At 42.2% G+C, this 17,627-nt stretch overlaps 1 protein-coding gene across 1 annotated transcript in view; it reads right to left on the bottom strand.

Annotated features, from left to right (window-relative positions):
• ecpas (Ecm29 proteasome adaptor and scaffold) overlaps nt 1-16,969 on the bottom strand; it is a 96,607-nt gene extending 79,638 nt beyond the window's left edge. Inside the window, exons 1-3 of the mRNA XM_080188420.1 lie at nt 16,913-16,969; nt 3,385-3,515; nt 1,255-1,371 (exon numbers count right to left, since the gene is read on the bottom strand). Coding sequence (XP_080044546.1) covers nt 1,255-1,371; nt 3,385-3,515; nt 16,913-16,934 — 270 coding nt within the window. The 5' untranslated portion in view covers nt 16,935-16,969. The remainder of the gene's footprint in view (nt 1-1,254; nt 1,372-3,384; nt 3,516-16,912) is intronic.
• Nucleotides 16,970-17,627: the final 658 nt, after the last annotated feature.

Here is a 17,627-nt window from a genome sequence, read left to right as displayed (position 1 = left end):
AGAAGTGTGTGGGAGGTACGACCTCCTTCTGTTCTCATCAACAATTCAGGGAGACCAGAACGGTGCACAATTGAGAGTGAGAGTTGACCAGGTTCCTAAAGCTCTAATTGGACACACTGTGAGCAGAAAGTAGATTTAAAGTATTTTTTTAAAGTTTATCAATTAGTCACAAGTGAGACTTACATTAACACTGCAATGATGTTACTGTGAAACTCCCCTAGTTGCCAAGTCCAATGTCTGTTGGGTCAATGCACTTAACCAGCATGTCTTCCAGAATGTGGGAGGAAACCAGAGCAGCCGGAAGAAACCCACACAGATATGGGGAGAATGTGCAAATGCCACAGTGACCCAAGCCGGGAATCGAATCTGGGTCCCCGGCGCTGTGAAGCAGCAGTGCTAACAGCTGCGCTACAGTTATATTAAATAAGAGTTAAACTGCTGATAAATATAAACACTGCTTAAATTAAGATTTCCAATAGTTTATAAGAGAGTTTAATGAATGCTTTACTCACACTAATAAATTAAATTAAATTTCTAAATAATCTATCAAATGGAGAGTCCACATGTAGGGTATGAAGCATTTGGTGGATATTAAAAAGAAACAAACTAAATTTTAAAAAAATCCTGGGCCCATTTAATGAAGATTTAAATTTTACAAATTTAATTACTTACAAATGACGACCCTGGAAAAGCTTTTTCCAGTTCCTCTTAACAGCCATATTGGCTTTTAGATCTGAAGTAAAGTCACCATTTATGCCCCAAAATTGGTGAAGAAATGTAACGGTCCATAAGCAACTCCCACACGAGATGAAGCCGCTGCCTATTCATGTAACGTAGATCCACTTCGCACAACCCACACAACACCGTGCAGGTCACTTTAGATTCTTTATATTCAAAGAATCCTTACAGCACAGAAGGAGGCCTTTCAACCCGTCAAGTTTGTACCAACCACAATCCTACCCAGGCCCATTCCCTGTACATTTACCCTGCTAATCCCCCTTACACTAGAGTCAATTTAGCATGGCCAATCCACCTAACCCACACATCTTTGGACTGTGTGAGGAACCCAGACCATCCAGAGGAAACCCACGCAGACACAGGGAGAAGGTGCAAACTCCACACAGACAGTGGCTGAGGCCAGAATTGAACCTGGGTCCCTGGCACTGTCAGGCAGCAGTGCTAACCACTGTGTCACCTGGAAATAGTAAATCTAAAAATAAAAGTCTATGAAAGATAAATCAGAAAGCTACTTACTGTGACAAAGGAAACAGCAGCAGGATCCTGATACTGGACCAGTAGAGTTTCCACCGGTAATTGTATTTTAGGACGACTCTTAATGCGCTTGTTGAGATGAACTAGCAGTTCCATGACCTGAATTTGAACAAGGAACAAGCGCTTACTTTGCTGTGACAATAACTTGCATTTACGTAGAAGCTTTACTGCATACACAATTGAGAGTGCAAACCATACTTTTTCCAGCAATACCATATGCTGTCCTGGAACTAGGTCTCAGAAATCTACAAGCTGACCAATGAAAGAATCATAGAATCCCTACATTGCAGAAGCAGGCCATTCCGTCCATCAAGTCTGAACTGACTCTCCAACAGATCACCTCACCTCAGACTCTACAACCCCACTTATTTACCCTGCTAATCCCCCCTAACATACAGATTTTGGGGCATCAAGGGACAAGTTAGAATGGCCAATGCACCAAACCCGCACATCTTTGAATTGTGGAACGAAACCAGAGCACCTGGAGGAAACCCAGGCAGACATGGGGTAAGTGTGCAAACTCCAGAAACTGTGACCTGAGACTGGAAATGAATCTGGGACCCTGGCACTGTGAGGCGGCAGTGTGCCACCATGCTGCCCATAATGATGACAAAGACAAAAACTACGGTCGTTGGCTTTTCTGTCCTCTGAAGTGGTTGATATACTCAAATATAACTATATCAAGAAATGCCACATGGTGACCCCATTACTCCAGGGACTGAAGCAGTTCAAGAATAAACCCCACCACCACATTCTCAAGGCAACAAAGATTGAGCCATAAATATTGTTCTTGTCATCAATGTTCATATCCCAATGCAATACTTGCCTTCTCATTTAAGAAAAACTAGTTGAGAAAGAAGTTTCAGACTGAAAACATGCCTGGGTACAAGTAGAAAAAGGAACATTTTTGTATGATGGTCATGTGATTCTTTTCCAGGGAGCGAGGCTAAATGTCATTTCTAATCAATCAGTATTTCACTAATTAGGCACCATAGAGAGATTATCTTCTCTAAATTAAAGTTAATGATAATTATAGAAGACACATTCTTTCTAGAAGCTGCTACATCTTTGCCAAAGCCTCAGTATAACCAAAAGCAGCTACGCAATTGAAAAATTTCATCATGAATGAATCTGAGAGCATTGAAAATGACTTTAGTCTTGGCCATTGGACAATTGCATTGATTCAGATGCTCAAAATTCACTTCACTGAGCCCAATCCAACTTTGAACCCAACGGAACAGATCAGCTGCTCCATGTGTCTGATTTGGAATTGCCATTCTTGTGATTGGTATCTGTATCCTCATCGCTTGTGAGGGACTTCAAGTGATCTGAAACACCCGTGAGAGACTTCAAACCTGATAGCCTAGCTACCACTATAACTGTCCATTTCCCCATGGCCTACATCCCATGCACATCCCCAGTCCTGGCTGACCATCATTGACTGGCTTTCTCCTCTGTGACTTTGTCAAGGGTTTGAGTTCAACTGTTGAATCTCACCATGCACTTAAATCGTCAGTTTTGCCATCCTGTCCCACACTTCTGTCTAGGTCAACCTCCACTAGTTTTTGATTCCACTGACTATGTCTACACTTCTCGCAATCTTGGAAGAGCAGGCAGCATAACTAAGGACCCCACAAGCCCTGGACGTATTCTCTTCCACCGGGAGAAAGATACAAATGTCTGAGGCCACATACCAACCAACTTAAGAACAGCTTCTTTCCTGTGGTCATCAGATTTTTGAATGGACCTACCTCACATTAAGTCGACTTTCTTCTATACTCTAGCTATGACTATAACACTGCATTCTGCAGTCTCCTTTCCTTCTCCATAAACAGTATGCTTTGGCTATACAGCATGTAAGAAATAATATTTTTCACAGTATACTAACACATGTGACAATAATAAATAAAATCAAAGCCTTCAAGTCCAAAATCTTTGTCCTACTCTGCATATCTGTCCACAGCCTGATCTCCTGTTCTGCTACAGCAATAAAACTGAAAATCACAACCATTTTCTTTCTTAACCGTTACAATGCACAAATGTGTAAGAGCCTTTAGACATAAAAAGCTGGGCCACAGTTTAGAGCAAAAGAAGAATGCAATATAAACTTACTTTTTTACGCACTCCTTCCTGAACACTGGACAGCTTCAGCAGAACGGGGGGAAGAAACTTTGAGATAATACTTTGCAGCTGTTCATCTGTTTCAGCAAGGCCCAGGCGCATAAAAACTCGCTCAAGTTGATCTACAACGCATGAAGCAAAATTCAGTGCTTTGTACGAAACAAATCCCAAATATGCCATTAAATAGATATACTGCATATTAAGAAGTGTATTCAATTGTTTTATATCTTTTGGAGGTCATCGAGATGCTTTTGCTGACCATTCATATCAGTCATGTACAGACTACAGTACCGCCAGAACTGTTTGCCTGAATTGTACATCACTAGAAAGGTATGCAAAAATGCTTTATAATCCTCAGGTAGAATCAGGCTGAACACAAGATTTAGTCATGATGTGGATAGTCAAGATTTAGCCCAATGGTTCTGGATTACTGTCTACAGACAACCCATAATTTTAAGACAGAAACAGAAAATGTTGGAAAATCTCAGCAGATCTGACAGTATCTGTGGAGAAAGAATAGAGCCAACGTTGAGTCAGAATCATCTTTCATCAAACCCTTCACTGATGAAGGGTCTTCCTGACCCAAAGTGTTGGCTTTATTCTCCCTCCACAGATGCTGTCAGACTGGCTAAGATTTTCCAGCATTTTCTGTTTCTGTTTCAGATTCCAGCAGTATTTTGTTTTTACGATAATTTTAAGAGATAGATGGGATCAATGATCCCCAAACAGAAGTCTGTTGATTGGTTCGGATCCATTTCCATAATCATGAAAAACTCTTTGTCCTTCATAGAGTTTATCATTTGATTAAGTTCCGATCCAAGGATTACAGGGGCAGCATGGGAGGGCTTCAACACAAATGGTAACTGGATTCCATTTTGTGATCACCCTAACTTACATACAGTACACTCATCTCTGCAGTCTGGAAAGCTTGTGGGGCAGGGTGAGGGCATTTCTGAACTTTGGAATTTTCTGAATTCTAAAATAATGCCAAACCACAAGTGTGTGAATCGGACACAGATATGCACCAGAGAGGGCAAAACTAGTGATTTCAAATCTATTCATTTCAGAATATCAGTCCATACACTCATGCACAGGGATTCAGAATAAGATTGAGGAGAATTAACAGTTAAATAATACACTTCTTTATCAAAAAGGGTTGTAAATCCCAGTGCATTCATAATATACATATGATGACACTTGCAGTTATGCACTACACCAGTGCTTCCCAAACTGTTTACATACACACAAAAAACAATAACACACACACACACAGCTCTTCCCCCCAGCTCATAACCTTTCGGTCTAATTGCCAGTACCGCAAAGCAGAGTGGGGAGCCTGAGTAAGGAGGAGAAACACAACAAAGTCTGAAGCCACCACTCACTTTCCAGCTCAGTTATCTGGCATCCTGATTTCACTCCAGACACATCAGTAAGTTAGGCACAGAGTTACATTTGCCTAAGATAATGTACACACTCTGCTAATGCTTCACTGTGGAGCCTGGCCTCCAACTGCCTCAGAACCTTGCCACTAGACCAAGCTCCTGTTCTGTCAAGGCTGTGTGGTAATGAGCATGCTGTGATCACCTGATGTTAAAAGTAAATCACTCATAGGCATCATACACGATTCAAAAACGTTCTGACTTTCACGGACAACCCTTGAAGTGACATCTAGCACCACCATTTCTGACAAAGGCATAATACTGTGGACACTGGAATCTGAAACAAAAACAGACAATGCTGGAAATCTCAGCAGGTGTAACAGCATCCATGGACAGAGAATAGAGCCAACGTTTCGAGTCAGGATGACCCTTCGATGGGAGCGCTTCAACATCTCTGCATGTGGCAGAGTCAGAAAGAAATCTCACAACACCAGCTTAAAATCCAACAAGTTTATTTGTACCAAATGCCCCAAGCTTTCGGAACACATTGTTCCTTTGTCAGGTGGGTGGGAATTGTTGGACTTTAAGCTGGTGTTGAGAGATTTCTGTTTTACCCCAGTCCCACGCCGGCATCTCCACACTGTGGCACAGTCTGCAGACTGGATGCAACAGCAATCTCAACCCATCAAACTGGAGTGAAAGCAAGTCATCCTCAATCCCAAAGGACTGCCTAAGAAGAGGGAAGTGCACTTGCCTGCTGTTGCTTGTGCCATGTCGGCGCATAAACATCCTGGGACTACTCGGCATTCGCTGTTAAGAGTGTCTTCAAAGAGCACTGTGGGCTCACAGTCCACTCCTTGCTGTTTGGCAGCACTGATCAGGTCATGGCTCCTGGGCCGCTGCAGCAAGTGACAAGTCCAAGAGTTGCTGCTGAAAAGAAAATTCCCGGCAACTGTCTCTGGATTTCAGAGTTCCAGACGGAGAGGTTGCTTATTTGTGGATCTCCCTCATTAGCTCAGGTGGTGCCAAGTTCAGTAACATTTCTTGGACAATGTATTATTGTGTGACCCAGATAGAACTGGTTGATCACAATAAGGCTACAATTCCTAATTTATTTGTCAGTAAACAGGTTCAATAGTTTTTACTCAGATGATGTTGTAAATTGGAAAGTGCCAGTAAATTTCAGACTGGTCAGAAATAACCAACAAAACAGCAAGAGCGAAATATGTAGAATGTGCTCTCCGCACATGCTGTGCATATTTTAACATATACGACCAGTGAATCCTATCCACTATTGACCACATCAAGTCTACTAATATATTGTTTTATAAGCCTTATGTTATATCACATAATATAAAATGTATTCTGATATTAAAGGGGAAAATAATTCATTCCTGGCAGAGAAATAAATTTGCTTCCCTCATGCAAATATTTCAGTTATATAAATAAATCAGTGCAAGTGCCATGCGGGGGAGGACAGTTGAAGAGAACAGCTGTTAACCCAGAATATCAATTACGCAGCCTGTCTGATCTCTTTCGTTTTTATAGGGTGGTAGATGAGAAAAATACAACTTATGAACAATTAAACTAATTTTGTAACTTCTTTACCAAATCTTTCTGCCATTGCGCTTAACTCTTGTTAACATTTTTAACTTCAAGATGTCTTAGGTTCAGGACTTTTACACAAAGCTTCCATTCGAACTTGAAGCATGGATTAATCCTTCCAGAATTTGATTTATAGAAACTACTGCTAAAAGCCAAAGATTTATCATTTATATCGTGTTCTCAGAATGTCCCAGCACAATTCATAAACCAATTAGTTTTGTATGCATTTACCATTAGACAAGGTAGCAGCCAACTTGCAAAAATCCATAAATAGCAAATGAGGTAAAAGGCAAACTATTCTGTTACAGTGATACTGGTTGAGAAGGTTGTTCTGGAGACCTCGGTGGGGGTTGGAGACAAAGGATGGGATGAAGTCTGCAGTTCAGCATTACTGCTGGGTGTTAGACCTGCTCAAACTCTTCCGAGATTTTATCAAGGCAATTGTTGCAAGCATTACTTTCAAGTACTGAAAAGGGGATTGGAGTATTTGGGTTTGTACCTCCGCAGAGTGGCTAAAACTCTGCACTGGGCAACAATCTGCTGCCATAGTGACCAATTAAAAAGAACATCCCCGACTGAGCAACAACTTAACTATCTTGATTACAGCTACAATTTGGGGAGTTCACTTATGTGAGAATCTTGCCCAATGAATATCCTCACGTGAACCATTTCTTCTGTAAACTATTATCTTCCCCAAGTTCTGCAAAATAAGTTGGATGGGCCAAAGGGTCTTGTTCACCATTGTTTGAATGTCTGTTAGTCTATTACTTCCGTTCTATAGCTAGGCAATGTCTCTACTTAAAGGTATACTTAAACCTGGAAAACCGAGTTAGTTATCCGAACTTTAGAAGAGATCAGAAGACTTAATGAAACTGGTCAAACTTAGTTATTCCAAACACTTCATAACCAGTGCCTTCCAAACAATTGTAAGATAATTGATTAGGATTTGAGATGGGGTGGGGGTGGGGGGGGGGGGGGGGGGTGGAGGATTTTTCAATGATGGTCAATCAAGGTAACTACAGGGAAATACTTGGAATCAAATCACGAGTCGTTCCTGCAGAGCGTACAGCATCCAGATCATCCTGACAATCATGTAAGATGGATTGATTCGGGGCTTAGTGAATATTTCCTCTAAGACTGCCGTCAATCAGTTTGGGAGTGAACTGATTTATCTGTGAAGGAAAACCCAACAGGGTCATTTATAGCTAGAAACAACAAGGCAATACCCTCCATGTTTCAAGCAAATTGTCAGCTGGTTGATTGCAAATTAACTATGATTCCTAAGGTGGCTGTTTTGCCTCAGAAGAAGACAGGAAGTGAAGACATTTTCATTTTTCCCAACAAGACAATATCCTCCATCTGGTCACGAATAGATTGATTAACTAATGATAATCTGGATGTGAAGACTTCTAATTTACATCAAAAACTGAAGGGGAAAGGATGTGTAATAGTAACCAGTAGATCATGTGAATATTTGCTGTTTTCAGTTTAGCCAATTAGGAAAGGTGGAAATGTCTTCACTTCCTGTCTTCTTCAGAGACAAAGCAGCCACCTTAGGAATCACAGTTAATTCACAATCAGCCAGCTCACAATTTGCTTGAAACATCATAAAGATTAAAGTTAGGAATACAATATTGGTGCAAGGAAAAACCTTTATTAAAAATGAGGTTTTCTGCTGTGTGGAACAACAACATCCAATGAAAAGCTAATCAATTTTACAACCTTGGATGACAAAGAAAAGTTAACCATCTCTGCCCAGCTATGGAATGGAAAGGGAAGATCGCACAAAGAATGATGTTAGATATCTAAACATTTCAGCAGGCTTATTTCTGCAACATAAGCAGGATACTGAAATAACAAATGGGTTTGCTCGTTTGAAGGTATTTTAAACATGTTGTTTAAACACTGCTGGACAATGTGCGATATATTTATGCCCATCCAAATTCTGTGTTTAACTTCAGGATAACTCTGCCAGCCAGTCGACACAAGCTTAGAGAGAGAAACCATAAACTTGATGTGTCTGAACATTATGAAATCTGAAAACTACAAAATAAAGCTAAAGTGAAAACAAAGAACAGGTAATTTGCAATACGTACTTAGTAATACTGCATTTACACAATGCCTGAATTGACAAAGGTCCTTATAGAAAAAGTTATCAGAATTTAGAAGATGTTTGATGCTCCCTTAACACCAAAAAACATCTCCAATGGCAAACAGGCCTTTGGGGTAACCTTGCAGAACAGATGGCCCAGTAACAGCACCACTCCAACACACGCATCAAATACCCCGCCTTGGTTCTAGCTAAAGACACAGCTGAGCTTTCATACACGCCATGTATTTTCATCACTGCTGGCATCCATCATTCACAGCAGAGCATTACTCAGTGGTGGGCAACATGTGGCCCATCTGGGTTGAGTGCAGCCCAAGGCATTTTGTTGCCCACATGCAGAGTTGCCACGTTCCGCTGATTTCCATCCATGTAGTATTTTTCCTATCGGTCTAATTGAAGTGACTCACACATAAAGCAAAGACGAGTGTAGTGAGGTACGTGCTGATTGCTCACAACATTGACTATGCGAGCCGTGTGCTCCTTCTGCATCCAAAATATAAATATTTTGTTTTACCATTTGAAGTTGATGAGATTCTATTAATATATAAATGATTAAGCATTTTCTATAACTTGTTCTGAAATAGTCAGCATGTATTAAATGTATTTAATTTTATTCATGGGATCATGGTTCATGAACAAGCCCAATTTCAATCTTGCGGCCCACTGGGATGAAGGGGGCCAACTCATGTGGCTCACTCACGAGCCGATGTTGCCCACCTCTGGCATAACTGGTCCAGAAGGCGCGAGTTCAAAGTCTGGTCTCGGGGGAATGGTTTTATACAGTATTATAGATCCACAACAGGACAGTATTATGGAATCTGCGCAGGTTACACTACAGAAACAAGCCATTTGCCACACTTGCGTTGTGGCATTCTCCACATGCCCCAGTTAAACTAATCTCACTCTCCCACTCCAACCAAACAAAAACTAAACTGCCATATTAAACGATAACATTTTCCTTTTATGGCACCTAATCACTCTGCTGCATTGCTTAAAAGCAGGGTAACTCTATCTTTCCTTCCCTGACAGATTAGAAATTTAAGAGAAAACATTCTTAAAGACTTGGCAAAAAAAATTATTTAACAAGAATCTTCCAGTATATTTCTGGCTAACTCAATTCTCCCTTGATTATCCATACCTCTACAAATTTCATCCTCGACTTCCTTACAACTAATCCATAGATTTGATAGAGGTGTATAAAATTATGATGGGTATAGATAGAGTGAATGCAAGCAGGCTTTTTCCACTGAGGCTAGGGGAGAAAAAAAGTAGAGAACATGGGTTAAGAGTGAAGGGGGAAAAGTTTAAAGGGAATATTAGAGGGAGGGGCTTCTTCACACAGATGGTGTTGGGAGTGTGGAATGAGCTGCCAGGTGAATTGGTAAATGCAGGCTCGCTTTTAACATTTTAACGTAAGAAAAACTTGGACAGGTACATGGATGAGAGGGGTATGGAGGAATATGGTCCAGGTGCAGGTCAGTGGGACTAGGCAGAAAAATGGTTCGGCACATTCAAGAAGGGCCAAAAGACCTGTTTCTGTGCTGTAATGTTCTATGGTTCCATATTGTAATATTCCTCTTGTCATGCCAGGGATCTGGTGTTCAACTCAATCCAGTTTTCCATTTGCATTCTCACACTCCAACTTCCCGACAGTCTCAAATTAATTTCTTCTTCTTCCCTTTTTTACTTCAAAGATGTAATATTTAGGAACTTTTCGTTGCCGGTCTTGACCCAGCTGCAGCCACATTTCAGTTATTGCTATTACCTAATGATTTTGATGTTAAATTAATGTTAACCCTAGGATTCTGTATTAAATAGTCCCTTGGTTTAGTATTTTCATTTTTGTTCTTGCTGTTATCCCTTTTTTTTTAAAAACTATCTTGTACTTATCTCTCCAGTTTCAGGCTAGCTAGGCCTGAAAACTACAGTTCCCTTCTGCCATAGAACTGCTCGCAGTGCCTTTGAAATCAGTAGAGAAAGCAAGGAGGAGTGGGATTAATTGGATAGTCTCGCAAAAGGGCTGGAAGAGGCACATGGGCTGAATGGCCTCATTCTGTGCTGTTACATTTCATGAAAATGGAACTGCAATAATTATAAACAAAGCAGTATTCCAACATACCTTGCCTGGAGATAGAAACATAGAATCCCGACTGAGCAGGAGGAAGCCATTCGGCCCATCAAGCTGCACCAACAACAAACCCACCCAGCCCTATCCCCGTAACCCCACACATTTACCCTGCTAATCCCCCTGACACTAAGGGGCAATTTAGCACGGACAATCTACCTAACCAGCACATTGTTGGACTGTGGAACATCTGGAGGAAACCCACGCAGCCACAAGGAGAACGTGTAAACTCCACACAGTCACCCGAAGCCAGAATGGAACCTGGGTCCCTGGTGCTTTGAGGCAACAGTGCTAACCACTGTGCCACCCTATATTGGGTACTACATGAAACTGGGTCCAAACTTTTTTATTCAGAAGACCAATTTAAATTATGTGGAATTTCCTCCTTGGGATTATTTATTCAAATAAATAAACTTGACAAAATTACAGAAGAGTAAACAATTAATTTGTCATAATACATGCAAGAGGAAGATTCCAGAGTGTTTAATTTGTATATCATGATATAGGTCAGGTTACATAGAAGATAGGAACAGGAAAAGGCCATTTGGTCCTTGGAGCCTGCTCCGCCATTCATTACGGTCATGGCTGATCGTCCAACTCAACAGCCTAATCCTGCTTTCTCCCCATAAACTTTGGTCCCATTTGTCCTAAGTGTTATATCCAGCTGCCTCTTGAATACATTCAATGTTTTGGCATCAACAACTCCCTGTGGTAATGAATTCCACATGCTCACCGCTCTTTGGGTGAAACGTCTCTGCACCTCTGTCCTAAATGGTCTACTCCGAATCCTCAGACTGTGACCCCTGGTTCTGGACTACCCTCACAACGACCTCCCCCAATCGAGAACATCCTCCCGGCGTTTACCTTGTCTAGTTACGTTAGACTTTTATAACTCTCTGTGAGATCCCCACTCATTTGTCTGAACTCCAGCGAAAACAATTCTAATTTAGACAATCTCTCCTCATATATCAGTCCCACCATCTCTAGAATCAGCCTGGTAAACGTTCGCTGCACTCCTTGAGAGCAAGAGCATCCTTACTCAGAAAGGAGGGCCAAAACTGCACACAATACTCTAGGTATGACCTCACCAAGGCCCTGTATAATTGCAACAACGCATCCCTGCTCCTGTACTCAAAACTCTCACAATGAAGGCCAACATGCCATTTGCCTTCTTTACTGCCTGCTGCACTTGCACCTGGATGCTGAAAGATTAAAAGTAAATACTGTTAGGGCTTGCATTTCTCACAGTCATGATTATATTTTAGCAAAGACATGGTCATCAACCTTCCAAGGAAGCTTGGATTCACTGGGAATTAAAGGGTTAACCTCACAGCCAGGAGGGAGGAGAAGAAATGAGGAATGAGGAGATGTGATGTGAGCTCCAGAAATACCTCTGACTAGAGTCAGCAACCCTCATCAAAGGGGATCCCTAGATTGCTGCTGATTATTCTGGGCTTGCAAGAGGTTTGATGACAGCCAATTACTTTAGAACAGGATGCATGGAATTGTAACTGCAGTTGGCAGGCTTGGGTGATTTTAAGTTAATCAAGCACTTCAAGTTTCTGAACTCAACAAATTATCTCCCTCATTTTATTCGAAATTGAAAGTCAACTTAAGAACAGATGACAAACCATTTGTCAGGGATAGCTGCTTACAGCTGACTATTTTTATCTAATATTTGAATTTTCACTGTCAGTCAAGCCTACTCAACACTCAAGGTGCCTGGAGCATGAATAGATGTTTCTTACTCTCCCTTTATTCTGTAGAATATTATTCTTTTAGCCTAGTGGTGAAACACTCTGGTGTCTGAAAACAAAGTGCGTCTATTTCAACTGACACACTTGAAATAAACTTTTTATTTTATATTTCGACATATGTATGGTTCATTCATATCCCAAGTATTGGCCTGAGCTTTTTCACAGTAGTGATGAAGAAACTGTCACTGTTCACCATCATTAATCCTCTGAAATTGACAGTAAAGTTTGCACAGTTAAATGCAGAAATCCAGAAACTACAGTCAGTGATACACACTTCTCCAGAGGGTGAGCTGAAGTTCCTCCAGTCTGCAAACAATTAGAAACTCAGTTCATAAAATCCCTACAGAAGGAATCCATTTGGCCCATTGAGTCTGCACCAACCATAGTCCTATCCAGGCCCTATCCCTGTAGCCCCACACACAAATGGAATTTAATGTTGGCAAGTGCGAGGTGGTCCACTTTGGTAGGAATAATGGTAGGAAGGACTAGTACTTAAGTGGCGAAAAACTGCAGCAGGCGACGGTGCAGAGGGACCTTGGGGTCCTTGTGCATGAGTCGCAAAAACCCAGCTTGCAGGTGGTCAGGAAGGCGAATGGGATGCTGGCCTTCATAGCGAGGGGGATTGAATATAAAAGTAGGGAGGTCTTGCTGCGGCTGTATAGGGCATTGGTGAGGCCGCAGCTGGAGTACTGTGTGCAGTTTTGGGCGCCGTACTTACGCAAGGATATTTTGGCCTTGGAGGGAGTGCAGAGGAGGTTTACTAGGCTGATGCCGGAGTTGAGGGGATTGAGGTATGAGGAGAGGCTGAATAAATTAGGCTTGTACTCGTTAGAGTTTAGAAGAATGAGGGGAGATCTCATTGAGACGTATAAGATGATGAATGGGATGGATAGGATAGAGGTGGAGAGACTCTTCCCGCTCAGAAAGGATAGTAGGACTAGGGGGCACAGCCTCAAGATAAAGGCGGGGGCGGTTTAGAACGGAGTTGAGGAGGAACTTCTTCACTCAAAGGGTGGTGAATCTCTGGAATTCTCTGCCCGTTGAAGTGGTGGAGGCTACCTCGCTAAATATTTTTAAGACGCGGGTTGATGGGTTTTTGATAAGAGAGGGGATTAAGGGTTATGGGGAGAGGGCGGGAATGTGGAACTGAGCCACGACAGATCAGCCATGATCTTATTGAATGGCGGGGCAGGCTCGAAGGGCTAGATGGCCTACTCCTGCTCCTATTTCTTATGTTCTTATTTACCCTACTAATCCCCTGACACTCGAGTCAATTTGACGTGGCCAATCCAACTGACCCACATGTCAGAACTGCGGGAGGAAATGGGAGCACCCGGAGGAAACCCACGCAGACACGGGGAGAACGTGCAAACTTCACAGACTCACCTGAGGCTGGAATTGAACAGGCATCCCTGGCATTTTGAGGCAGCAATGCTAATCACACAACCACCGTGCTGCCCCAAACCACTAAACTATTAAGAATATCCATTTTTATGCTTTTATTCTCACTGGAAACACCCTTAACACGGTTGCGCTTTATTGACGGAAATACAACTGGATTTTTAAGTGTATTAAGTTCAGAACTACTACTGAACAACCTCAGTGGCCCTGAAAATCTAAATTTAATACTGAATGTCAAATTTCTCCTTCAACAAAAAAATTCACATTAAAAAATAACCTTTTAAAAAAGTTTGTTGTAGCTTGATCCCATTTGGGTGCCCTAACCATTTATCTGTTTGTAGAAATGTAAGATTCAGTGGTTTTTACTTCCTGGTTTGCTGTAACAACAGTGCAATGCGATTGGTTGTTTATCCTTTCTAATAGCATCACTGTTGCTCGATATCACCTTAACCCGGTGCCAGATTCAAACTGATGTTGAGGAAGAGGGAATCCACACCACGAGCACCACAGAATCTTTGTGGACAGTCTTTTTGAGATCCCTTGCGAGCACTGTTGCATCTCCACCGACTCTGAAATAAAGGCTACTCTGTTTTCTCGCTCCATTAAATGTGTTTGAGATTCTGAAACTGATAGTTTAGCCTCAAAAAAGACTAGGTGTTCAACTCCACTCTACATCAAATAACTTTGGGTGATTGCTAATGATTGAAGTGGGAGCTGAAGACTGAGTAATGTAAAGGTTATCTTCAATTGAGTTCTTTTTGACAGCTGAAGGCAAACAGAGAAAAGTGGGGTAAATGTGTGGGGTTATGGTAATGGGGGGGGTGCGGGGGTTGGGTTAGATGCTCTGTTGGAGGGTCAGTGTAGACTTGATGGGCTGAATGGCCTCCTTCTGAACTGAAAGTCTAATTCATGGCTTTTTTCCCCCCAGGATTATGCCAAATCTGTTCACTTGCCTCCAGGTCAGATTTGGTTCCTGTACGTTAACATGTATTTGATACTGGCTGTCAAGAATCCTTAACACAGGCAACAGGCAGTAGTAACTTTGCAAAGAAAATTGGACCATTTATGAAAACTAAAATTCATTAATCTGCAGCAATGCCTCACTTTTTTCCAGAGCATGTTCCAATACTTTCATCTCTATATTTCAATTTACATCATGTACTAGATAGGTACTCTAATTACAAATTAAATTTAGTCGCTGCTGTAAAGGTTAAAATATAAAGCTGCTCAGTGTCAAAAATACTAATTGTGCTTCCGCTTATTATGAATGCCACAAAGCAATTATAGTGTTAGTCACGTAAGCACTGACTGCCAACGTGAGCACATTAATTGACTCAGAATTTAATGAAACTTCAAAAAGTAACATCACATTGCAAAGCATACTTAAATCAATGTCCAGAACAGAATTAAAGCTAGAAACTGAATTTTGCTGATCAGGTGATGACCGTAAACAGGCAGGATTTCTTCATGTGGTCTATCACATTTGAATCCATTGATCGCATTTTGTACAGAATCTACCGCAGAGAAACAGACCATTCAGTTCCAACTTTGTCTAAAGGCGTTTATGCTCTACACAACTCTCCAGCCATATTCCCTACTGCTCGCACACAGCATCCAACCCAACCCACCCCTTAATTCTCCCTCATGTACGCATCAAGCCTCCTCTTAAATATGCCCACGCCCTTTGCTTTAACTGTTCCATGTGATCATGGTGACTTGTTCCAACCTTAATTGCTCCAATAGAACAGGTAAAAATTGATGTAAAACCCCTTATAGACTAAAGCACAATTTCACATTCATAAAAAACTGTCACAAACTCCACTATGCAATTTCACATGCTTTCTAAACAAAAGAGAAACTATTCAGAGGTTGCCAAACTGCCACTATGGAGGGGTGGGGAGAATTAGGATATTGAATTCGACAATCAGCAATGATTAAAATAAATGCCAGTGTAGGCTCGAAGGGCTGAATGGCCTACTTCTGCTTCTATTTTCTATTCTCTTTTGCCCATTCGATTATAACTGTACTGAGGAACACAGTTGGTCTATAACCTCATCTAAGCAAAGATTCTTCCTGTGGAAGACAGTGCCATGAGTTGAAGGATCATCTTTAAAAAAAACACAGGTCCACACTGCTCCTGATATTCAAGCAGCAATCACTAAAGCAATGAAGGCTGGAAAACCCCTGGTAACATTCTCTCTCCCCACCACCTCCCTTCCTGACTGACTCATAGGCACAGAAATCAATTTTAGGGCCCTCAATTCTATAATCAAGAACAGCTAACCTTTAACAAACTAGGAACAGCAAAGGCACCTGGCTTGTATGGCAGAAGTAAGGGATACAAGTTTGAGCTTGGTCTGAAGGTTATTTAATTTATGCAGTGAGTTTGCAGCAAACCTTTTTTAAGTAGAATCAATGTCTCATGAGGCCTCGAGGATTTGGTTTCAAATTACACGGGGTGAAATGAACATGAATAAGGGAGGTCTGCCATATTGGGACCAAGGTGACAGGTGAGCAAGTTAAAGCAGATAAATGCAAATAACAATTTAAAAATATAGTTTATATGTTGATTGCTGCACAGGAATCCTCCTTTAGACTTTCGCTTTTGGTTTCATGTCCAAACTCTCACCAGTATTTTTTTTAAAAAATCTCTAAATACAGGCCTGCAGTCTCTCAGTTTGCAACTTGCACAATGGCAAAAAAATGTACAACACAGATGGGAATGGAAGTTATCCCACAGTAAATGAAATACATCTCTGAGAGTGGTGCTGGGCTGGGGAGTGTGCCTCACAGGGACTGTGGACTGTGGCAGCTAAGGGCTGGGGCCCACACTTTCTCTCTCCAAACGAGGTGTCAGATGAGATGGACCCCGGAACCTTCTGAAAATAAGTGAAGCTTCATATTAAAAAAAGTCATTAAAATATGTGGCTCAGGTGGATTAACAGAAAGAGGTGTGAGAGAAAGAGAGACTTAAAATTAAATATCAGGGTGTTAACTCCTTCCAGCCACCCTCAGTGCTCTTTCTCTCTCGGTGTGAGGTGGTGTCAGGATGTGTATGGGTTTTTTTTTTACATATATCTCCATTAAAAAGCTTCTTCATTCCCCCTCCCTCCTCCTCCATTAACTCTCGCTGTAAACTTACTCAGCTCGTCCTGAGCGGCCATCTTGCAGCAGCAGCAGCGGCGGCGGCGTCGCCCACCCGGCGTTTACGTACACGTGCCCGCCCCTTCACGCAGCGTGCGTGCGCGCACGCGCCGCGGGGAACAGGGGCGGGCGCGCACGCACGGTGAGCGCGTAGGACGTGTTCGCGCACGCACGGTGAGCGCGCCGGAGGAGGAGGAGGAGGAGCTTTGCCGCACCTGCGCACCTACTCGGATTTTTTTCCTTGCCGTCACTCACTCGGACCGGCCTTCGCTCTCTGCGCACGCGTCTCACCGCTGAGCGCCGGCCGCCGGCAGGCACGTGGTAAGATTGCCCTGGGTTGAGGTGCCAGGGAGTGGTACAGTGGTCAGCGCTGCTGCCTCAAAGCTCCAGCAACCTGGGTTTGATTTCCCAATCTTGGGTCACTGTCTGTGTGCGTTCCCTACGGGTGCTCTGGCTTCCATCCACAGACTGAAAGACATGCTGAGTAGGTGCAATGGCCATGCTAAATTGTCCCTCAGTGTACCCGAACAGGTGCTGGAGTGTGGTGACCAGAAGATTCTTGTAGCAACTTTATTGTTGTGTTACTGTTAAGCCTAGGATAAAACTGCCGATGCTGGAATCTGTAACCAAAAGAGACAGTGCTGGAAAATCTCAGCAGGTCTAGCAGCATCTGTAAGGAGAGAAAAGATATTTCAAGTCCAAAGCTTGACACA

Source organism: Carcharhinus amblyrhynchos, chromosome 5 (genome assembly GCF_965287045.1).
Source record: "Carcharhinus amblyrhynchos chromosome 5, sCarAmb.v2.hapA, whole genome shotgun sequence".
In the NCBI taxonomy this organism is placed as follows: Eukaryota; Metazoa; Chordata; class Chondrichthyes; order Carcharhiniformes; family Carcharhinidae; genus Carcharhinus; species Carcharhinus amblyrhynchos.
This window is presented reverse-complemented; position numbering and strand designations above follow the sequence as displayed.